A 25,830-nucleotide genomic window follows, 5' to 3' on the forward strand; every position below is an offset into this window, starting at 1 on the left:
TTTTCTTTCCCTTCCCCTATGTTCATATGATTTGTTTCTTAAATTCCACATTTTGATTTCTTCTTTGATTTCTTTATTGATCCATTTGTTGTTTAGTTACCATGTACTTTAGCCTCCACATATTTATGTTTTGTCCAGTTGTTTTTTTCTTGTGATTTATTTCTAGTTTCATACTGCTGTGGCAATAAAAGATTCATGGTATAATTTTAACCTTAAATTTTTTTAGTCTGTTTTGTGGCCAAACATGTTATCTCTGCTTTCTTATTGATTTTTTGCCTGGATAATTTATCTATCCATCTATCTATCATTTATCTATCTATTGATGTAAGTGGAGTATTAATTTCCCCTTCTATTTATTGCATTTCTCTCTTTATGTCCATTAATGTTTACTTTATGTATTTAGGTGCCTCTATGTTGGGTGCATAGATATTTACAATTGTTATATCCTTTTGTTGGATTGATCTCTTTATCACTATGTAATACCTTTCTTTTTCGCTTAGTCCTGTCTTTATTTTAAACTCTGTTTCCTCTGATATAATTATTGTTACCCTACCCTTTCTTTTCTCTTCTATTTCCTTGTTAAATGTTTTTTTTTTCACTCCTTCACTTTCAATCTGTAAGTGTCTTTAGGTCAAGGTATGTTTCTACCGTCTTTATCTGTAACATTTGACATTTTAACTATTATGTGTCATGGTATGGCCCTCCTTGGTTCATCTTGTTTGGAACTCTGTGATTCTTGAACCTGGGTATATATTTCCCTCCCTGGCTTAGAGACATTTTCACCTATTGTTTTTTCAAAGAAGTTTTCTGCCCCATTCTCTCTTCTTATCCTGGGACTCCTATAATGTGAATGTTTGTTTCCTTGATATTATCCAAAATGGCCCTTAACCTATCCTCATTTTAAAAAAATATTTTATCTTTTTGTTGTAAACTACTCTGTCTTGCAAACCACTGATACATTCTTCTGCATCCAGTCATCTGTTGATTCCCTCTAGTGTATTTCATTATTTCATTTATTGTGTTCAGCTCTGGTTCTTTTTCATATTTCTCTATTTTTATCAAAGGTCTCACAGAGTTCTTCCACTCTTCTTACAACCAGGTGTGCATCATTAAGATCATTAAGATCTAAAGACTATTCTTTATCAGACATATTACTTATCTCCATTTCAATTAGTTTTTTTTCCTTAAGTTTTATCTTTTTCTTTGTTTTGGAGCATATTCCTCTAATTCCCCATTTTAGTTCACTTTGTTTCTATGGATTATGTGAAATAGGCACTTCACCTAACTTGAAGGAATGGTCTTGTGTATGGACGTTTCCCATGGAGACTGCATGTGTTTGATGAATTTTGCTGGCTGGCTGAAACTGTAGCTCACATGGCCTGGTGTTCTAGAGATCGCCACACAGTTGGCATCTGGCCAAATAACTAAAGCAAATGTTGGTACAGGCCAGGGGGTCCTAGGGATCTAAGTGCTGAAGGCACCCTAGCAGGACAGGTGAAGCTAAAATGGGTGCAGTCCAGGGGATCATGGGTCACTCTGTGCAATGGGCACCCAGTCAGGCCAACTACGGCTGAAGTGGATTTTGGTCAGGTTGTCTCAGGTTTCTTTACCTGGCATGAAAGCAAAAGGTGAAATGGGTGCAATCTCTGGTGCCTCAGGGTTCTCTGCATAGGAAAGGGAGATCCCTAGGGTCTCTGTTCAGTGGGTGCCCTGGCAGTGAAGCTGCAAATAAAGTAGGTACAAGCAAGCTTGTTCCAAGACCCTTAACTAAAAGGGAAATTTAGCAGGATAGCTGAAGCTGAACTGGGTGTAAACCAGGGTTTCCAGGACTCCCACATATAGGATGCTCTAAAGGGGCAACAGGACCTGAGGTGTGACACAGGTCAGAAGGTCTTGGGGTACTCTGTAGTGGGCACCCTAAAATGACAGCCAAAGCTAAAGGGGGCATGGACCACTGTGATCTCTGGGCTTGCCATGTGAAATGTGCCGTGGCAGGACATATGAATCTGAATTGATTCCATACTGTGTTCTTTTGGGGCTCTCCACACTGTGGGTAACATGGCAATATAGCTGAAAGTGAACTGGATACATGCTGGGTGTCTCAGGGTGCTCAGCTATATGGGGTGCCTTGACTGCATTACTGGTGCTAAGCCTGATATGGGCAAGTGTGTTCTGGGTTGCTCATGCAGGCTGGCTACATCCTTGTTTATTTCATGTTTAGAAGATATCACCATTTATTTAATTAGCATATCTTTAGGTCTAAAGTGAGTCTCTCATAGATGGGTCATTTCTCTATCCATTCTGACACCCTATGTATTTTGGTTGGCGAGTTTAGGGCATTTACATTCAGAATAATTATTGATAGATACGTACTCAATGACATTTCCTACTTGTTTTGCTGTTATTTCTCAAGATATTCTCTGATCATTTCTTATCTTTATCGCTTTTTTACTTTCTTTTCCACTCAAAGAGTCCCCCTTAATATTTTTTGCAAGGCTGGCCTAGTGGTCACGATGTCCTTTAATTTTTGTTTGTCTGGGAAACTCTTTATCTGTCCTTCTATTCTGAATGATAGTCTTGTTGGATAGGGCATTATTGGCTGCAGATTTTCCTTCTTCAGCACTTTGAATATACCATGCCACTCTCTTCTGTCTTGCCTACTTTCTTTTGGAAATCTCCAGGTATCCTGGGTCTTCCCTTATAAGCTGAGGACTTATTTTTTCTTGCTACTTTTAAGATTTTTTTTTCTTTATCAGTATATTTTGCAAATTTAATAACAGTATATGCCAGTATTGTCCTGTTTGTGTTGATTTTGATGGGAGTTCTCAGTTCCTCCTGAATCTGGATGTCTGTTTCCTTTCCCAGATTAAGGAAGTTTTCAGCTTTTAGTTCCCCAAATATTTTCTATCCCAATTTCTTTCTCTTCTTCTGACTTGATAATATAAATGTTATTACATTTGATGGAGTCAGTGAGTTCCCTAAGTGTATTCTCATGTAGCATAAGTCTTCTTTCTCTCTTTCATTCAGCTTCATTATTTCCCATTATTTTGTCTTCTATATCACTAATTCCTCTTCTTCACCCTACTGTTCACTGTAGGTGTACTGTTTCCAACCTCATTTATTACATTCTTCATTTCTGATTGATTCTTTTTTAACTCCTTTATCTCTGCAATAAGAGTCTCATTGATGTCTTCCATTTTTTCGAGCCCAGTGAGTAGCCTTGTGATTTTTCCTTGAAATTCCCCATCAGGCATGTTACTTATATCTGTTTCACTTAGATCTCTGGCTGTGGCCTTATCTTGTTCTCTCATTTGGGATGAATTCCTTCATCTTGGGATTTTATCTAAGTCTCTACCTTCTTCTGTGTGTTACAAAAGCCAATTATGTCTCCTTCTCCTGAAAGTAATAACTTCATGAAGAAGAGGCCATGTAGTGTCTAGGGCCTGACACTGTAAGAAGTGTCTCTAACGTATGCTGGATGCACTCTGCTGTTGTGTTTTGGCTGCTCTCTCCTTCAGGCCAGTCATCTGCAGAGACTCTCCTTGCTGTCAGTTGGCAATGTTTGGTACTTAACCAGACTATGGTGAGCTTTAACTAGGTGTGATATTTAACTAGGTTTTAACTAGGTCTGCTTGCTAAGTGAGATCTGATGCTACTTCCACCAGAACTGAGGCCCCGCAGAAATTGCTGGTCTGGAGATATGGTGTGAAAGAGGGTTTCTGTTGGTCTTCTTGGGAAGGGGTCCATAGCACTGGGACTGGGGCAAGCTTGACTGAGAAGGGCAGTCCCCCCAGAGTGCAGGGATATGGAAGTTGGTGTAAGCAAGCTAGACAGCCAGTTTCAGCACTGCAGTGCTTCCCACAGGTGGCCCTAAGTTTATGCTAAGGGCCAGGGGAGGAAAATGGTGCCAGCCAACTCTTTTGTCCCTGTAGAGGCATCTCTGTGAAAGCTGCCTCTCAAGGAATCACTCCAAGAAGAGTGAATAATCTCACCCTTGTATCCCAACTGCTTTTCAGGTCACTGTTTCCATGCTGTCTGCTTCTGGGTTATTTACTTGCCTTATTCCCAGCAGGACAATACCCTCAGTGTTCTATTTCAATGTGGCCCACTGACCTTTTAAATTCCATGCTTTAAGCCCTGTTGTTTGGCAGAACTCTTGAAATTCAATCCCTATTGTTTTCCTTGCCAATGGCTTTCAAAAATGTTCTCCTGTGTATCCCCATGTGCTCTACTCTCTCATTCTTTGCAACCATGATTCCCTCCCTTCTACAGCACTCATGATCCATTTCTCCTCAAAACCACATATCCATATTTCCTTTTTTGATGTGGGTTTTCTTCCTTTAGTTGCAGAATTTGTTGTGTCTGTCTTTGGGTTGATTACTGGAGTATTTAGAATGATTTGATAGTTATCTAGTTATCTAGTTGTTTTCATGGGAGGAGACAAGCCCAAGGTCCTCCTGCTCTGCCACCATTTCTCCAGCCCCTCTCAGCTAGATCCAAAGCAGATTTCATTCAAGAGTTTCTTGAACACTCTGCACTGGGCATTGTTTAGCAAGCCATCTGAGGACAAATTGGTATGGGCCTGATGAGGTCTGGGATGTTTTGGTAGAAAGGCTGGAGCTGTAGTGAGTGGTAACCAGACAAATCCCACTGTGCACCACACTGTGGCCACCTTAGACAATAGATGGGACTGCTGCAGGCTAGGTGCCTAAGACGGAGGGGGCAGTCAAGTTAGGACGTCCAGACTGCATTGGTCTGTGCTTTCAAGGTGGAGGAGGAGTGTTGACTTTGTCTGGCATCCCCTCCCACCCAGAAAGAGTTCAGGCAGTTCCCTAGCTGTTTATTTCTAGGTATGGCTCATTTATATACTAGTTGTTCTTTTAAACCACAGCTTTGTTCCTGTGCCCCAGTGTATCTAGGGCTAAAGTGGGCTAGGATCTGAGGCTTGATGAAATGGCAAGCCAGCTATTGTATCTGGACCCTGCTCTGCTTTGTGCTTTCAAGGTAGAAGAGGACCATAAACTGTTGCTCTCTCCAGTCCCTCTGACCCAGAGACACATCCAGCAGTTCCTCTGCCATTTGACCAATTTCTAGGGCTGGCTCCTTTTTTAAAAAATCAGTTAATTAATATATAGTGTATTATTAGTTTCTGAGGTAGAGTTCAGTGAGTCATCAGTTGCATATAATATCCTGTGAAATCTTACCATTTGCAATGACATGGATGGAACTAGAGGGTATTGTGCTAAGCAAAATAAGTCAATCCAGGCCAGCTCTTTTATAAACCAGATGCTCTTTCAAACTGCCTTTTTTTTTTCTCTTCCCCAAGGCAGATGAATCTGTTCCCAAACCTTTAATACTATCTTTCCCAACTACAACTCAGTGTCAGGTGTGGAAGTTCCCGTTGTTACCATGTATTTGTCTCTCTTACTGTTCCACTTTCCTGATCTCTCTTTTGTCATGCATAAGCTGTTCCATCAGTCCTTATTTCTTTATCAGAAGGAAATTCAATATAAGTAAGTGTAATTTTGTATATTCCATGGAGGAGGTGAATTCAGGTCTTCCTACAGTACCACCTTGGACTGGAACTGTATCAATATTTTTTAAAGGTCACTGAACAGGGGCGCCTGGGTGGCTCAGTGGTTAAGCCACTGCCTTTGGCTCAGGTCATGATCTCAGGGTCCTGGGATCAAGCCCCGAATCGGGCTCTCTGCTCGGCAGGGAGCCTGTTTCCCCTGCTCTCTCTGCCTGCCTCTCTGCCTACTTGTCATCTCTCTCTCTGTTAAATAAATAAAATTTTAAAAAATCTTTTAAAAAATAAAGGTCACTAAACAAATGGACTGATAGTGCCTTCAAAGAAAAAAAAAACCATGGTGTTATAGACTGAACTGTTCCACTTCCAAATTCATAGTTTGAAATCCTAATGGTATTTGAAAATAGGCTTATAAGGTGAAATGGGGGCATAAGGGTGGCTATCTAATTTAATAGCACTGCTGTCCTATGGAGATGAATAGATACCAGACATGCATGTGCCTAGAGGAAAGGCCATGTGAGGGTTCAGAAGGAAGTCTTTAAGCCAGGAAGAGAGGTATCACCAGTAACCAACACTTCCAGCACCCTATTCTTGGACTTCCTTCTTTCAGAATTGTGAGAAAGCAAATTTCTGTTATTCAAGCCACCCAGTCTGTGAAATATTGTTATGGCTGCCTGAGAAGACTACTATACCTGAGAAGGGGGAGAATCTCACTTTCAGACTTGCCATATTATAATATTCTAATGTACATCTTTTCTTAAGATTTTATATATTTATCTATTGTCCATCTTTAAAGGAATATCACAAACTATATAAAATGCCAGAAAACTGTGGCCCAAAGGAAAAAATAAAATGACAGAAACAGACACTGAAAAATTTGCCTTTGGTGATGTGTCTAGGAAGAAGTTGCTGCAGTTGTGGTCGAAGAGGTTGCTGCCTGTGTTCTCCTTAAGGATTTTGATGGATTCCTGTCTCACATTGAGGTCTTTCATCCATTTTGAGTCTATTTTTGTGTGTGGTGTATGGAAATGGTCCAGTTTCATTCTTCTGCATGTAGTTTTCCCAACACCACTTATTGAAGAGACTGTCTTTTTTCCATTGGATATTCTTTCCTGGTTTGTTGAAGATTAGTTGACCATAGAGTTGAGACTCCATTTCTGAGTTCTCTATTCAGTTGATCTATGTGTGCCAGTACCATACTGTCTTGATGATTGCAGCTTTGTAATAAAGCATGAAGTCTGGAATTGTGATGCCACCAACTTTGGCTATCTTTTCAACATCCCTCTTGCTATTCATAGTCTTTTATGGTTCTATACAAATTTTAGGATTACTTGTTCCATTTCTTTGAAAAAATTGATAGTATTTTGACAGAGATTGCATTGAATGTGTAGATTGCTCTAGGTAGCATAGACATTTTCACAATATTTGTTTTTCCATTTCTTTGTATCTTCCTCAATTTTGTTTATGAGTATTCCACAGTTTTCTGAATACAGATCCTTTGCCTCTTTGGTTAGGTTTATTCCTAGCTATCTTATGGTTTTGGGTGCAATTATGAGTGAGATCGACTCCTTAATATCTCTTTCTTCTGTCTTATTGTTGGTGTATAGAAATGCAACTGATTTCTTTGCATTGATTTTATATCCTGCCACTTTACTGGATTCCTGTTTGAGTTCTAGCCGCTTTGGGGTGGAGTCTATATGTGGGTTTTCCACATAAATTATTATCATCTGCAAAGAGAGTTTGACTTCTTCTTTGCAGATTTGGATGCCTTTTATTTCTTTTTGTTGTCTGATTGCTGAGGCTAGGACTTCTAGTACTATGTTGAACAGCAGTGGTGATAGTGGCCATCCCTACCATGTTCCTTACCTTAGGGGAAAAGCTCTCAGTTTTCCACCATTGAAAATGATATTCACTGTGGGTTTTTCATAGATGACTTTGATGATATTGGGTATCATCTATGTACCTTCTATCCCTACACTGTGAAGAGGTTTAATCAAGAAAGGATGCTATACTTTGTCAAATACTTTTTCTGAATCTATTCAGAGTGTCATATAGTTTTTGTTCTTTATTTTATTAACGTAATATATCACATTGATTGATTTGCGGATGTTGACCCAAACTTGCAGCCCAGGAATAAATCCCACTTGGTTGTTGTGAATAATCCTTTTAATGTACTGTTGGATCCTATTGACTAGTATTTTGGTGAGAATTTTTACATCCTCGTTCATCAGGGATATTGGTCTGTAATACTCTGTTATGGTGGGGTCTTATTCTAGTTTTGGGATCAAGGTAATGCTGGCCTCATAGAATGAATCTGGAAGTTTTCCTTCCATTTCTAATTTTTGGAACAGTTTCAGGAGAATAGGTATTAATTCTTCTTTAAATGCTTGGTAGAATTCCCCTGGGAAGCCATCTGGCCCTGGGCCCTTGTTTGGTGGGAGATTTTTGATTACTGTTTCAATTTCCTTGCTGGTTTTGTGTCTTGTTTAGGTTTTCTATTTCTTTCTGGTTCAGTTTTGGTTGTTCATACATCTCTTAGAATGTATCTGTTTCTTCCACGTTATCTAATTTGTTGGCATATAGTTGCTCATAATATGTTCTTTTAATTGTTTGTATTTCTTTGGTGTTGGTTGTGATCTCTCCTCTTTCGTTCATGATTTTATTTATTTGGGTCCTTTCTCTTTTCTTTTTGATAAGTTTGGCCAGGGATTTATCAATCTTATTCATTCTTTCTAAGAACCAGCTCCTAGTTCCGTTGATCTGTTCTACTGTTCTTTTGGTTTCTATTTCATTGATTTCTGTTCTGATCTTTATTATTTCTCTTCTCCTGCTGGGCTTAGGCTTTATTTCCCCTTCTTTCTCCAGCTCCTTTAGGTATAGGTTTAGGTTGTGTATTTGAGACCTTTCTTGTTTCTTGAGAAAGGCTTGTATTGTTATATTCTTTCCTCTCAGGACTGCCTTTGCTATATCCCAAAGACTTTGAAGAGTTGTGTTTTCATTTTCAGTTGTTTTCATGAATTTTTAAAATTCTTCTTTAATTTCCTGGTTGACCCATTCATTCTTTAGTAGGATGTTCCATAGCTCCCATGTATTTGAGTTCTTTCCAACTTTCCTTTTGTGATTGAGTTCGAGTTTCAAAGCATTGTGGTCATCTATTTAAAACCCACACAGCTCAGTCAATGGGAAAAACTGAGAGCTCTTTCTCTATGGTCAGGAACAAAACAGGGATGTCCACTCTCACCAGTTATTTATCATAGTATATGAAGTACCAGCCACAGAAATCAGACAACAACAACAACAAAAAAATAAAGGGCATCTGAATTGGCAACAAAGATGTAAAATTTCACTATTTTTAGATGAGATGATACTCTATATAGAAAACCAGAAGATTCCACCAAAAAAAAAAAAAACTGGTGGAAATAAGGAGGACCCTAGGTTTGATTCATCTCTTGAAAATAGATACATAAATATCAAATCATTTTGAATACCCAAGAGATCAATATGAAGACTGACAGAGCAAACTGCACAACCAGAGGGAGAGAGGTGGACACATCATAGAAGTTAGGAGGTACAGAGATTGATTTGGGAGAGAAAAGGATCACAGGTGCTGTGGAGGTGAGGAAGCCCTGCTCATGGGGAGAGGCATTGGATGGGGGCGCATACAGGGGATTGCACAAGGAAAACACTTACCCCAAAGCCACTGACTGGGAAAACCAGAGGACCTGATTTTCATGAGTTTATACAAACAGCAGGGCCCAATGATGAGTTTTAGTAGTCCACGGCATGGCCAGTGGGTATTGCAGTGCTCCGGTGGAGAAGGAGGGCTGATAGCCCAGTAGCAGAGGGCATGATCCAAAAATCCCGTGGGATGCACTGGGAGAGACAGTTCCTCCTTTCTGGACCACATCTGCAAAAGGTGGCATTGTATCTCTGGGGACAAAAGGTTCTGTGGGTTCCATTACACTGCTTTGCCACTCAACATACGTGCAGAGACATCTGCTTAGGGTGGCTAACCTGGAAACAGCTCTTTGCTACACTTTACTTCAAAATTCCCACCCCTGCACTTTGGTGTGACTGCCCTTCTATGACAAACCTGCATCATTCGGAGCATAACAAGACCATACCCCAGAGTAGGAGTGCCAGTCCCCACTATACCAGGTCGCTAATGTTTGTTGTTTTAAAACTCAGCCAGCTTGCCTGGAATAGAACACAGGTGCACTGTGCTGCCAGGTGAGCAGACATCCCAGACACAAAGAGAGTGAAGGCAGGGATATGAGGGATGCCTGGGACACACAAGAGGAGAATTTTGTTGTTCTAATAAGGCTACCCAGAGTGCAATGGATGAAATCTCCCATCTCTAGGACAAGGGAGGGCTAAAGCCATTTCCCTACCCTCCCCCTCAGGATAAACTAACTTTAGTAAGCAGCAGAGCACCAACAGTGGTGACCTATAATGTTTACACCAAGCCCTGACCCTTCACCACCCAGACCTCGGCAGTTGTATCTCGGAACCAGAACAGCAGGCCCCTCCCCAAGAAGACCAATACAACCCCACCCCACCCCACAGACACCCTGTCTAATGACCATAGTTCTGCAAAGCTTCATATCTAACAGAAATAGCACTGGGTCTCTTGTAACAAGCAGACCAGAGCACACCTAGTTAAAACTCACCATGCTCTGGCCATAGTCCAAACACTGCTCACTGCAGGCAAGGAGAAACTCTGCAGAGCACTGACCTGAGGTAAAGAGCAACCAAAATATAGCAGCAGAGCGCACACAGCATACAACAGAGATACTTCCTGAAGCAAAAGTCCCTAGCAGTATATGACCTCTTCTTTCTAAAGCCATTAATCTCAGGAGCGGGAGCCATAATAGGATTTTCTAACAAACAAAAGAATAGAGAGACCTAGACAAAATGCCATGATGGAGGCATTCATTCTAAAAGAAAGAACAAGAAAAGGTCAGAGCAAGGAATCTACTCAAAACAGATATAAGTAATATGCTGGATCCAGAATTTAAAGCAACAGTCATAAGGATGTTGGCTGGGCTTGAGGAAAGGATAGAAGGAAGGAGTCACAGTCATAAGGATGTTGGCTGGGCTTGAGGAAAGGATAAAAGGAAGGAGTCCCTTACTGCAGATATAAAAAACCTAAGATCTAGTCAGGACAAAATAAAAATCCAATAACCAAGATACAAAACTGACTGGAGGTAATGACCACAAGGATGGAAGAAGAAGATGAAAGAATATGTGATAAAGAAGATAAAATTATGGAAAATAGTGAAGATGAAGAGGTAAGAAATATTGGATCACAAATGTAGACTTAGTGAGCTCAGTGACTCTGTAAAGCAAAATAACACTAGTACCAAAAGAGTCCCAGAAGAAGAAAGGGGAAAAGTGGCAGAAGGTTTATTTAAGCAAATTATAGCTGAAAACGTCCCCTAATCTGGGGGAAAAAACAGACAACCAATCTAGGAGGTAGTGTGAACTCCCACCAAAATCAACAAAAGCTAGACACCACCAAAAGATATCATAATTAAATTTGCAAAATATAGAGTAAACAAAAATCCTAACTGCATAAAGGCAAAAAAAAAAAAAAAGTCTTCAACTTAAAGGGAAGACAAATAAGCTTAGTAACAGGCCTCTCCATAGAAACTTGGCAGGCCATGGGCGCCTCAGTGGGTTAAGCCTCTGCCTTCAGCTCCGGTCGTGATCTCAGGGTCCTGGGATCGAGTCCCGCATTGGACTCCCTGTTCAGCAGGGAGCCTGCTTCCTCCTCTCTCTCTACCTGCCTCTCTGCCTGCTTGTGATCTCTCTCTCTCTCTCTCTCTCTCTCAGTCTCTCTCTCTCTCTCTCTGTCAAATACATTTTAAAAAATTCTAAAAAAAAAAAAGAAAAGAAAAGAAAGAAACTTGGCAGGCCAGAAGGGGGTAGAATAATATATTTGATGTGTTGAATGGGAAAAACATGCAGCCAAGAATACTCTATCCAGCGAGGATGTCATTCAGAATAGAAGGAGAGATAAAGAGTTTCTCAGAAAAACAAACACCAAAGTAGTTCATGACCACTAAACCATCCCTGAAAGAAAAATTTTGAAGGGGACTCTGAGTGGGAAAGAGAAATCAACAGCTAAAAGGACTAGAAAGGAACAGAGAAAAACTCCAGAAACAATAACAAAACAAGTAATAAAATGGCACTAAATTCATAACTGTCGATAATTTCTCTGAATGTAAATGGACTAAATGTTCCAATCAAAAGACATAGGGTGTGAGAAGGAATAAAAAAAACAAACAAACAAGATCCATGTAAATGCTACCTATAACAGAAGAGAGAAAAATCAAGAAACTGATCCCATTTATAATTACAAACCATAAGATACCTATGTATAAACCTAACCAAAGAGGTAAAAGATCTGTACTCTGAAAACTACAGAATACTTAGAAAGAAATGGAGGAAGTCACCAAAAAAAAAAAAAGGTAAAACATTCCATGCTTATAGATTGGCAGAATAAATATTGTTAAAATGTCTATGGTACCTAGAGCAATCTACACATTCAATGCAATTCCTATCCAAATACCATCACCTTTTTTCACAGAACTGGAACAAATAATCCTAAAATTTGTATGGAACAAGAAAAGACTCTAAATAGCCAGAGGAATGTGAAAAAAGGAAACCAAAGCTGGTTGATCACAATTCCAGACTTCAAGTTGTATTACAAGGCTGTAATTATTAAGACAATAGGGTACTGGCACAAAAACAAACACATAGATCAATGGAACAGAATAGAGACCCCAGAAATGAACCCACAACTCCATGGTCGACTAATCTTTGACAAAGAAGGAAAGAATACCCAATAGAAAAAAGACAGTCTCTTCAACAAATGGTGTTTGGAAAATTGGATAGCTACATGTAGAGGAATGAACATGGGCCATTTCCTTACACCAAACACACACACACACACACACACACACACACACACCACAAAATGAATGAAAGACCTAAATGTGAGACAGGAATCTATCAAAATCCTAGAGAACACAGGAAGCAACCTCTTTCACCTCAGCCTCAGCAACTTCTTGCTAGACATGTACTCAAAGAGAAGGGAAACAAAAGCAAAATGAACTCTTGGGACTTAATCAAGATCAAAAACTTTTGCCCAGCAAATGAAACAGTTGAAAAAATCAAAAGACACCCAACAGAATGGGAGAAGATACTTACCAATAAATGACATATCAGATAAAGGGCTAGTATTCCAAATCTAAAAGGAACTTACCAAACTCAATACCCAAAGGACAAAGGATCTAATCAAGAAATAGGCAGAAGACTTGAATAGACATTTCTCCAAAGAAGACACAAATGGCCAATAGACACATGAGAAAATGCTCCACATAACTCAGCATCAAGGAAATACAAATCAAAACCACAATGAGAAAACACACACACACACACACACACACACACACACACAGTCAGAATGGTTAGAATTAACAGGTCAGGAAATGACAGATACTGATGAGGATGTGAGAAAGGGGAACCTTCCTACACTGTTGGTGTGAATGCAAGCTTGTACACCCGCTCTGGAAAACAGTATGGAGGTTCCATAAGAAGTTCAAACAGAACTACTCTATGACTCAACAATTGCACTACTAGATGTTTATCCAAAGGATACAAACATAATGATTTGAAGGGGCACATGCACCCCAATGTTTATAGCAGCAGTGTCCACAATAGCCAAACTATGGAAAGAGCCCAGATGTCCATTGACATAGATGAATAGATGAATAGATAAAGAAGAGGTGGTGTATATACCAATGGAATATTATTCAGCCATTAAAAAGAAGAAATCTTGTCATTTGCAATGATGTGGATGGAACTAGAGGGTACTGTGCTAAGGGAAATAAGTCAGTCAGAGAAAGACAAATGCCATATGATTTCACTCATATGTGGAATTGAAGAAACAAAACAGATAAACATAGAGGAAGAGAAGGAAAAATAAAATAAGATGAAACCAGAGAGGTAGACAAACCGTAAGATACTCTTAACTATAGTAAACAAATTGAGGGTTTCTGGAGGGGAAGTGGTTGGGAGAGTGGGCATTAGGAGGGTACTTGATATAACGACCACTCAGTGTGGTCATTATATTAAGTGTTATATGCAACTGAAGAATCACTTAACTCCACCTCTGAAAGTATTAACTCACTATATGTTAATTTATTGATTTTAAATTTAAAAAAATTAAAAAATAAATGCTTCCTAGAAGAGACTCATTTTAGACCTAAAGAACACCTGTAGACTGAAAGTGAGGGGATAGAGAAATATTTACTACACAAATAGCAGTCAAAAGAAAGCCAGCATAGCAATACTTCAATCAGACAAACTAGATTTTAAACCAAAGACTATAACAAGAGATGAGGAAGGGCACTGTATCATGATAAAGGGGGGGGGGTCTATCCAACAAGAAGATCTAACAATTGTCAATATTTATGTACCCCAAATGGGAGCAGCCAAATATATAAAACACTTAATATCAAACATAAGGGAATGCATTGATAATAATACAATAATATTAGGGAACTTTAACACCCCACTTACATCAATGGACAGATCATCTAAGCAGAAAATCAACAAGGAAACAATGGCTTTGAATGACACACTGGACTAGATGGACTTAATAGATATATTCACAACATTATATCCTAAAGCAACAGAAACACATAACTTGTTAAATGCACATGGGACATTCTCCAGAAAAGATCACATATTAGGCCTCAAATCAGGCCCCAACAAGTACCAAAAGATCAAGATCATATCATGCATATTTTCTAACCAGAACACTATGAAAATTGAAATCAACCTCAAGAAAAAATTTGGAAAGACTATAAATACATGGAAGTTGAAGAACATACAACTAAAGAATAAATGGGTCAACCAAGAAATCAAAGAAGAATTTAAAAACATATATCACAACAAATAAAAATAAAAATATATATCACAACAAATAAAAAAATAGGGACACCTGGGTGGCTCAGTGGGTTAAGCCTCTGACTTCAGCTCAGGTCATGATCTCAGGGTCCTGGGATCGAGCCCTGCATTGGGCTCTCTGCTCAGCAGGGAGCCTGCTTCCCCCAACCCTGTCTGCCTCTCTACCTATTTGTGATCTCTGTCTCTCTGTCAAATAAATAAATAAAATCATTAAAAAAAAGAAAACATGACAGTCCAAAACCCTTCAGATGCGGCAAAAGCAGACCTAAAAGGGAAGTATATAGCAATACAGGTCTACCTCCAGAAGAAAGCAAAATCTGAAATAAGCAACCTAACCTTACACCCAAAGGAGATAGAAAAAGAACAATAAATGAAGCCTAAAGCCACCAGAAGAAGGGAATTAATAAAGATTATAGCAGAAATAATTGATATAGAAATAAAGGAACAAAAATACAGTAGAACAGATCAATGAAACCAAGAGTTGGTTCCTCAAGATAATTAATGAAACTGATAAATCCTATAGCCAGAGTTATCAAAAAAAGAAAAATGAAAAGACCCAAATAAATAAACTCACAAATGAGACAGGAGAAATCACAACCAACACTACAGATTGTTCAATAGTTGCATACAAATGTGATATATCAAATTAATAAAAGAAAGGATAAAAAATATATGACACATTTGACAAAGTATAACATCCATTCATGATAAAAACCAACAACAAAGTAGGTTTAGAGGAAACATCAATATAATAAAGGCCATATATGAAACACCCACAGCTAACATCCTACTCAATGGTGAAAAACTGAAAGCTTCCCCCCTAAGGTCAGGAACAAGACAAGGATGTCCACTCTCACCATGTTTATTCAACATAGTATTGGAAGTCCCAGCCCCAGCAATCATACAAGAAAAATAAATAAAAGGCATCCAAATTAGCAAGGAAGAAGTCAAACTTGCACTATTTGCAGATGCCATGATACTCTATACAAAAAACCCAAAAGACCCCACCAAAAAATTGCTAGAACTGATACACAATTTCAGTAAAGTCACAGGATACAAAATCAACATAGAGAAATCTGTTGTACTTCCTATACACCAAGAATGAAGCACAACAGAAAGGGAAATCAAGGAATCAATCCCATTTGCAATTGCGCCAAAAACCATGACACCTAGGAATAAACCTAACCAAAGAGGTAAAAGATCTGTTATCTGAAAACTAGAAAACACTGCTGAAAGAAACTGAAGAGGACACAAAGAAACTGAAAGACATTCCATGATCATGGATTGGAAGAACAAATATTGTTAAAAATCTCTACACTACTCAAAGCAATCTACACATTTAATGCAATCTCTGTCAAAATACCAACGTCATTTTTTACAGAGCTACAACAAACAATCCTAAATGTTCTATGGAATCTCAAGAGGCCCTGAATAGTCAAAGCAATCTTCAAAAGAAATGTAAATCTAGAGACATCACAGTTCCAGACTTCAAATTCTATTACAAAGGTGATCAAAATAATCAAAATGATCAAAACAGTTTGGTACTGGCACAGAAATAGACACATAGAGCAATAGAACAGAACAGAAAACCAAGATATGAACCCAATCTTTGACAAAGCAGGAAAGAATACCTATTGGGAAAAATAATGTCCCTTCAGCAACTAGTGGTCTTTGATTTATAGTCACTATTAGTTTTGTATAAAATGTCTTCCATATATAGCAGTCTATATTAAGTTGATGGTCCCTGAAGTTTGAACCCGTTTTTACTTCTTCCTCCCCATACACATTTTAGGCATATGGTGTCATATTTTATATTTTTATTTTGTGAATACTTTGATTTTTTTCTAGAAATATTTATTTTTACTGCTTTTTTGTTTCATACTTTTCATACTGCCACTTTGGGTCTTTCCTTTCCACTCAGAGTATTCCCTTTAATATTTCTTTTAGGGCTGGTTTAGTGGTCATGGAATCTTTTAGCTTTTGTTTGGGCAACTCTATTTCTCCTTTTGTTCTCAATGATAGTCTTGCTGGATAGAGATTCTTAACTGCAGATTTTTCCCTTTCAGAACTCTGATTGTAACATGTCACTCTCTTCTGGCTTGCAAATTTCTCCTGAAAAATCTGCTTAAAACCTTATTATGGAGTTTCCCTTGTGTGTAGTTGTCTTCTTTTCTCTTGCTGATTTAAAAATTTTTTCTTTATCACTACTTTTTTTGCCATCGTAATTACTATGTGTCTTGGTGTGGACCCCCTTTCATTGGTTTTGTTGAGGGGTCTCTGTGCTTTCTGGATCTGGATATGTTTCCTTCACTAGATTAGGGATGTTGTTGGCTATTATATCTTCAAATAAATTTTCTTCCCCCTTTTTTCTCTCTTCCCCCTCTGGGATCTCCATAATGCAAATGTTATTATACTGGATGCAGTCACCACATTCTCTAAGTCTATTCTCATTTTGCATAATTCATTTTTCTTCCATTTGTTCAGCTTTATTACTTTGCATTACTCTGGATTCTAGTTCATCAATTTATTCTGATTCTTCCAGCCTGCTATTTATTCTACCAACTGTATTTTTAATTTCATTTATTCTTTTCTTCATCTCTGATTGGTTCTTTATGTTTTCTACCTCCTTCTTAAGGTCTCACTGATTTCCTTCACTCTTTTCTCAAATGCAGTGACTATCCCTATGATCATAACTTTAAATTCTCTATCAGGCATTTTACTTATATCTTTTTCACTTAGGTGTTTTGCTATGGTTTTGTCCTGTCCTTTCATTTGTGATATATTCTTCAGTCTCTTCATTTTGCCTAACTCTCTATTTGTGTTCGGGAAGTCAACTATGTCTCTTGCTCTTGAAAGTAGTGGGCCAGACATACACCTTTTTAAATTTTTTTTTCAGTGTTCCAAGATTCATTGTTTATGCACCACACCCAGTGCTCCATGCAATATGTGCCCTCCTTAGTACCCACCACCAGGCTCACCTAACCCCATACCCCCCTCCCTTCCAAAACCCTAATATGGAGGACACTAGGAGAAGGAAAGGAAAAGTGAACTGGGGGAAATTAGAGGGTGAGATGAACCTGAGAGACTGTGGGCTCTGCCAGACATACACTTTTAACTAGGTAGCACTGGTCCTCCTCCAGCAGGAGGCAGGGCTCCACAAAGCTTGCAGAGGTGACAGGGGCACTCCATAAAGTGTGCACATTTGGACAGGGGCACATTTTCACAAGCATGGGCATTGGTCCCGTCCCACAGGGGACGTGCAGCCACCCTGTAGGCCCGAGCCAGCCTGGGCTGCTTGGCAAAGTATGCGCAGGCAAAGGATGTACTTTTTTTTATTGTCTATTTTTTTTACTATTAGTTTCAGAGGTAGAATTTAGTGATTCATCAGTTGCATATAACACCCAGCACTCATTACATCAAGTAATCAAGTGCCGTCCATAATGCCCATCATCTGATTATCCCTTCCCTCCACTTCCTCCCCTCCAGCAACCCTCAGTTTGTTTCCTAGAGTTCAGTGTCTCTTATGGTTTGCCTCTTTCTTTTTTTTTTTTTAAAGATTTTATTTATTTATTTGACAGAGAGAAATCACAAGTAGATGGAGAGGCAGGCAGAGAGAGAGAGAGGGAAGCAGGCTCCCTGCTGAGCAGAGAGCCCGATGCGGGACTCGATCCCAGGACCCCGAGATCACGACCTGAGCCGAAGGCAGCGGCCCAACCCACTGAGCCACCCAGGTGCCCCTCTTTCTCAATTTTCATTTTATTTTATTTTTCTTTCCTTTCAAGGGGGGGCACTTTTAACAAGGTGTGCTCCTTCTCCACAGGAGTTCAGGAGAAACAGTGTTTTTAAAGTTTGCATGGGTCTTCTTAGGGAGGGTATCCAAAGCACTGGGACTGAGACAGGTCTAGCTGAAGGGGACAGAGCATAATGTAAGTGAGTTACGTAATAAGTTCTGGTGCACTGATTCCTGCAGGTGACTGTGTGTTTATAGTGTCAGGCTGGGGGGAGAAATGACATCTGCCAGTTCCTTTGTTCCTGGTGAAGTCCCTGAGCAAACTCTGAGATTAGTAACCAACTCGCCCTCCTATAAGCCCCAGGGTACCTTTCAAACTGCTGCTTCCAAGCTGTATTTCCACAGGCTGTTTGCTGTGCTATATCTTTTTTTTTAATTTTTTTTTATTTTCAGCGTAACAAAATAATTTATTATTTTTGCACCACACCCAGTGCTCCATGCAATCCATGCCCTCTATAATACCCACCACCTGGTACCCCAACCCCCCACCCCCCACCCCCCACCCCTTCAAAACCCTCAGATTGTTTTTCAGAGTCCATAGTCTCTCATGGTTCACCTCCCCTTCCAATTTCCCCCAACTCCTTTCTGTGCTGTATCTTTAGTGGCAAGGGCTCAGTTTCCTAGAATCCTCTAGACTGTCTCACAAGCAAGCCCACTAATTTTTTAAAATTTCAGGCTTTAAGTCCCACTAGTTGTTAAGCACCATGAAATTTGACCCCTCTGATTTTCAAAGTCAAATGTTATGGGAACTTCTCTTCCTTTTGTAGCCTCCTCTCTGTACTAGTCTGTTTCTCACCCTTCTCCATGCCCACAGCTACCTCCTTGGTCATGACACATGGTCAGACACATGGGGTTTAGGTTCCCACCAAGTCCTCATCTTTCCTACCCTCTTTGATGTGGCCTCTTCTCTACATTTAGTTGTGCAGTTTGTTGGGCCAGTCTTTGGGGTACTTTTCTGGGTTGTTTGCTCTGATGCAAATATCATCTAGCTGTATCCATGGGATGACATGAGTTCAGGGACCTCCCACTCTGCCATTTTCCCTGGAAGTCCAATCAAAATAGACTTAAAACATTTTAAGAGCGATGAACATGTATACATTTTATAATTATACTCAAAGATGAAATTCTAAAATTGTTGCCCATAAGATCAGAACCAAAACGAAGATGTCTGCTTTCAGCACTTTTTTCAGTATTATAATGGAATTTCTAGCCACAGCAATTAGGCAAAAAAGGAATAAAATTCATTCAAATTGGAAAAGAACTATAACTATCTCTATATGCATATAGCATGATCTTATATGTAGAAAATCCTGGAGAAGACACACACACACACACACACACACACACACACATACACCATTTTAGAGCTAATAAACAAGTTCTGCAAAGTTACAGGATATAAGATCAACACAGAAAATCACTCTAATACCCATATTTTAGCAATGAATAATCTGAAAGGAAATTAATAAGACAACTTCATTTACAATAGTATCAAAATGAATAAAATACTTAGGAATAAATTTAATGAAGGAGGTACAAGACTTGTACACAAAAATCTACAAAACATTGCTGGAAGAAATTAAATACAAATAAATGGAACGACATCTCATGTTAATGGGTTGGAAAAGAATATTATTAAGATGTTAATATTACTCAAAGTGACCTGTGGATTCAGTGCAATTCCTATAAAAATCCCAGTGGCCCATTTTACAGAAATGGAAAAGTTTTTCCTAAAATACATAAGGAATTGTAAGGGACTCCAAGTAGCCAAAACAATCCCAATAAAGCACAAAGTAGAAGAATTTACATTCCCTGATATCAAAATTTACTGCAAAGCTACAGTACTCAAAACTAGCCTAACGATAAACATATACAATAAAACAGAATCGAGAGTCCATAAATATACTTTTATATTTATGGTCAATGGATTCTTGACAAGGGTACCAAGACAATTCAATGGGAAATAAAGTCTTTTTTATAAATGGTACTGGGACAACTGGATAACCACATGCAAAAGAATAAAGTTGAACTGTTTCCTTACACCAAACATGAAAATAAGCTGAAAATGGATTACATATTATATGATTACATTTATGTCAAATATTCAGAACAGGTAAATCTATTGAAACAGAAGATAAATTAGTGGTTTCAGGGACTAGAGGGAGGTAAAATGGAGCGTGACTACTAATGAATACAGGTTTTGTTACTGGATTAATAAAAATATTCTTGAATTAGATAGTGGTGGTCGGTCAATTTTGTGAACGTATTAAAAATGACAAATATTGGGGCGCCTGGGTGGCTCAGTGGGTTAAAGTCTCTGCCTTCTGCTCAGGTCATGATCCCAGGGTCCTGGGATTGAGCCCCACATCGGGCTCTCTTCTCAGCAGGGAGCCTGCTTCCTCCTCTCTCTGCCTGCCTCTCTGCCTACTTGTGATCTCTCTCTGTCAAATAAATAAATAAAATCTTTTAAAGAAATGACAAATATTTTAAAGGGTTACTTATACTGTATGTGAATTATGACGTTTAAAAATGATGAAAGACAAAAGCATGGAAACTTTACATACTTCAAAGAATGTGTGCTCACATTCGACATGAAGGCAACAAAAGAACGGTCCCCACTGAATGGTCTCCTCTATTTTTGTAGGGAAGTATGTGTATGGAGGATACTGTAAAGCTATTTAATCCCTTCACACATCATCTGAACAGTTTTTCCTGCTTGATGAAGTGGTTTTCAGACCAGGACTACAACAGTGCCTGTCAGATACAGGGATGATTCCCAAGCAAGAAACTAATTATACCTTTAAATCTTTATGCCAGAATTTCTAAGGGCCTTTTGGGATGGATTATACTTTCACTCTATCTTGCAAAGTTGGAATTGACAATGACTGCAGCTGTATTGCCTAGTGGCTTAGAGAGCCTACTAGTTATCTATCTGTGTAACCCTTTTCTATACAAATGGGAATGGACTGAAAGGAAATCACTTGCTAGACTCTCACTACTGTTGCCAGCAATCTGAACGAGCACTATCATTGAATCTTAACACTTCTTCTAAAGATGGAAAACCAATGACATGTACAAAGAAGGAAAAATATTAGCTGAAGGTGAAAGAGTGAATAAATGGCTTATGCAACAAAGGACATCCCATATTACACTGTTTCCTCAAGGGGCTCAAAAGAAGAGAAAAATTGTCTCATCATAATCATACCAGATATCCAAGAGGGTAATAGTGTATATTTGCCCTGACCACCCCCACTTTTGGATTTTGACAAGGTTGAATGGAAGCTTGCAAAGCTGAGTGGTTTTAGTTCTCTGAGAGACATTCTGGTCATATGCTATAATGAACAGGATCAGCTGTTGATGGCTGAATAAAACTTCAATAATGTGGGGCGCCTGGGTGGCTCAGTGGGTTAAGCCTCTGCCTTTGGCTCAGGTCATGATCCCAGGGGCCTGGGATCGAGTCCCATATTGGGCTCTCTACTCAGCAGGGAGTCTGCTTCTCCTCATCTCTCTCTGTCTGTCTCTCTGCCTACTTGTGATCTCTCTGTCAGATAAATAAATAAAATCTTTAAAAAAAAAAAAACCTTCAATAATGTGCCAGTACATTTTGCTTCCTAAATGTCAGGTTATACCTACTATAAAGGATATAAGACACTTCCAGGAATTAAGAAGACACTTCCAGGAATTACTATGCTGAACCATCAAACCACACAACTCCTGGCAGACTGATCACTGTAAAACTATAAACTTTGATCACCAAATAGTTAGAAGGGTTCTGGGTTTATTATGGTCAGAATATAGCAGCTACATGCCTATGACGCCTAAGTATGCTATGGATAAATACTTAACACCTTTGTTTTAGTGGGTATAGAGCATTAAATAAAAGCTAGTTTCTGATAGGAATAGAGTAGTAGGCATTATATGGTGGGCTTAAATGCCCACGGGAAATGGCCCCATTTTGAGACAAGGAAGGCTAGGAGAGGCCTTCATGGCATACTGACAGTTAATAACATCTAGGTGTGACTACGCATATAACCTTAGTATGTGGGACCCAACATTTTAGGGAACAAAACATGTATTCTTTTTTTAAAAAGATTTATTTATTTGTATGATGGGGGGACAGAGAGAGAGAGAGAGAGAGAGAGAGAGAGCATACAACAGCACATGGGTGCAGGGTGGGGGACAAAGGGAGAGGGAGAAACTCAAGCAGACTCTGCACTGGGCCTGGATATACCAATGAATTTTAACACTTTAGTCTCTCAATAACTGAAAGAACAAACACACAGAAATATCTGTAAAGAAAGAGAAATCTTTAACAACACTATCAGCTAACTTAACCTAATTGCCATGTCTATAGAACACTAAACAACAGTAGGATACACATACTTTTCAAGCACACAGGGAAGATTTACCAAAAGAGACTATATCCTGGGCCATAAAACAAATCTTAATAAAATTTTAAAGGATTCAAATCATATGAAGCATATTCTCTGAATTAAATTAGAAATCAACAATAAAAAAGAATCTAGAAAATACTATAAATTTAGAAATTAAATAACACACTTCTAAATAACCCTAGATCAAAGGAAAAATCAAAACAGAAATGAGAAAGTGTTTTGCCCAAAATGAAAATGAAAACACAATATATCAAAATTTATAGGGTACAGCTCAATCAGTATTTCTAAGAAAATGTATATCATGAAATTCTTATATTACAAAAGAAGTACCCGATATCAAAGTGTGGCCACCAGACCAGCAACACCGCATTACTTGGGAACTTAGAAACTCGGTCCCCAGGCCCTACTCCCGACCTACCAAACCAGAAATTCAGTGGTGAGGTCCAGGTGATGCTGATGCACATTCAACTTTTGAGAAACACTGTCGTACACTGTTTGAGTATCATTTTTATGGTGTTAGGGTTTCTTTCTTCAGTAAGGAATCTACACAGTTTAAACTGCTTTGAAATTCATCTCATTAAAAAAATCTTGTTTTGAATAGTCTGTTAATTTCATATCATTTAGAAAATTTCCCAGGCCCTGAGCTGTACAAGTGATTAACCCTACAAATAATGCCTCACTTGGTAAAAACATCTAAATATCAGAAGCCATAGTTACAATTTTTCTTAAAATCTGAAGGGGGTTAAAGGAAAGACATTAGTGGGGAATATGATCCCATTGAATAATTGCTACTGCTTATAGCAGGATTTTCCTCCATGTGGGAAACGAGTGTTGTCAAATCCTAATCACATTCAGTGATGAAAAGAAACAAGACACATTATTTTTTTAAGATTTTTTTTAAAAATTATTATTTATTTATTTTCAGAAAAACAGTATTCATTATTTTTTCACCACACCCAGTGCTCCATGCAAGCCGTGCCCTCTATAATACCCACCACCTGGTACCCCAACCTCCCACCCCCCCGCCACTTCAAACCCCTCAGATTGTTTTTCAGAGTCCATAGTCTCTTATGGTTCACCTCCCCTTCCAATTTACCCAAATTCCCTACTCCTCTCTAATGCCCCTTGTCCTCCATGCTATTTGTTATGCTCCACAAATAAGTGAAACCATATAATTGACTCTCTCTGCTTGACTTATTTCACTCAGCATAATCTCTTCCAGTCCCGTCCATATTGCTACAAAAGTTGGGTATTCATCCTTTCTGATGGAGGCATAATACTCCATAGTGTATATGGACCACATCTTCCTTATCCATTCATCCGTTGAAGGGCATCTTGGTTCTTTCCATAGTTTGGCGACTGTGGTCATTGCTGCTATAAACATTGGGGTACAGATGGCCCTTCTTTTCATGACATCTGTGTCTTTGGGGTAAATACCCAGGAGTGCAATTGCAGGGTCATAGGGAAGCTCTATTTTTAATTTCTTGAGGAATCTCCACACTGTTCTCCAAAGAGGCTGCACCAACTTGCATTCCCACCAACAGTGTAAGAGGGTTCCCCTTTCTCTACATCCTCTCCAACACATGTTGTTTCCTGTTTTGTTAATTTTGGCCATTCTAACTGGTGTAAGGTGATATCTCAATGTGGTTTTAATTTGAATCTCCCTGAGGGCTAATGATGATGAGCATTTTTTCATGTGTCTGATAGCCATTTGTATGTCTTGATTGGAGAAGTGTCTGTTCATATCTTCTGCCCATTTTTTGATGTGTTTGTCTGTTTCATGTGGGTTGAGTTTGAGGAGTTCATTATAGATCCTGGATATCAACCTTTTGTCTGTACTGTCATTTGCAAATATCTTCTCCCATTCCGTGGGTTGCTAACTAAAGAGGTAAAGGATCTGTACTTGAGGAACTACAGAACACTCATGAAAGAAATTGAAGAAGACACAAATAGATGGAAGACCATTCCATGCTCTTGGATCGGAAGAATAAACATTGTTAAAATGTCTATACTGCCTAGAGCAATCTATACTTTTAATGCCATTCCGATCAAAATTCCACCGGCATTCTTCAAAGAGCTGGAGCAAATAATCCTAAAATTTGTATGGAATCAGAAGAGACCCCGAATCGCTAAGGAAATGTTGAAAAACAAAAATAAAGCTGGCGTCATCACCTTACCTGATTTCAAGCTTTATTACAAAGCTGTGATCACCAAGACAGCATGGTACTGGCATAAAAACAGACACATAGACCAGTGGAACAGAGTAGAGAGCCCAGATATGGACCCTCAACTCTATGGTCAATTAATCTTCGACAAAACAGGAAAAAATATACAGTGGAAAAAAGACAGTCTCTTCAATAAATGGTGCTGGGAAAACTGGACAGCTATATGTAGAAGAATGAAACTCGACCATTCTCTTACACCGTACACAAAGATCAACTCAAAATGGATAAAAGACCTCAACGTGAGACAGGAATCCATCAGAATCTTAGAGGAGAACATAGGCAGAAATCTCTTTGTATCAGCCACAGCAACTTCTTTCAAGATACGTCTCCAAAGGCAAAGGAAACAAAAGCGAAAATAAACTTCTGGGACTTCATCAAAATCAAAAGCTTCTGCACAGCAAAGGAAAGAGTCAAAAAAACAAAGATTTTTTTTTTTTTGAGAGAGAAAGCCAGAGACAGAGCATGAATGGAGAAGGAGAGGGAAAAGAATGGCAGAGGAAGTGGGAGATGCAGACTCCCCACTGAGCAGGGAGCCCATTGTGGAGCTCAATCCCAAGACCCTGGGATCATGACCTGAGCCAAAGAAAGACGCTTAAACAAGTAAACCATCTAGGTGCTGTGAAACAAGACAAATTAAATTTAAACGGCTGATAATATAAAAATAATTTGCTTGCAATATGGTTTTAAACATGCACTTCAATATGAACTTGTCTGATGTTCTAGACTGTTACTTCAAAATACTGAAACCCTAACAGAAGTACTAATGCAGAATCACTGACTCCTATAGTGATAGATACCACCTTTCCAACTAATTCAATGCATCAGTCCAAGCCAAATCTGGTCTCTATCTGAAATTTCTGCTCACATTTTCCCTAGGACACTGAGTTAAAGATTTGGGCTTTACTGGGCTTC

At 38.9% G+C, this 25,830-nt stretch overlaps 1 protein-coding gene across 2 annotated transcripts in view; it reads right to left on the reverse strand.

Annotated features, from left to right (window-relative positions):
- Nucleotides 1-25,830, reverse strand: part of UPRT (uracil phosphoribosyltransferase homolog) — an 87,133-nt gene that overhangs the window by 14,683 nt on the left and 46,620 nt on the right. The window contains exon 7 of one of the 2 annotated variants that reach the window (XM_044235927.1): nt 20,712-20,740. The exons of the other annotated variant lie outside the window; for it this stretch is intronic. Coding sequence (XP_044091862.1) covers nt 20,724-20,740 — 17 coding nt within the window. The 3' untranslated portion in view covers nt 20,712-20,723. Of the gene's footprint in view, nt 1-20,711; nt 20,741-25,830 lie in introns of those variants that run through there. 2 annotated transcript variants of the gene reach the window in all.

This window comes from Neovison vison, chromosome X (genome assembly GCF_020171115.1).
Source record: "Neovison vison isolate M4711 chromosome X, ASM_NN_V1, whole genome shotgun sequence".
Lineage (NCBI taxonomy): Eukaryota > Metazoa > Chordata > Mammalia > Carnivora > Mustelidae > Neogale > Neogale vison.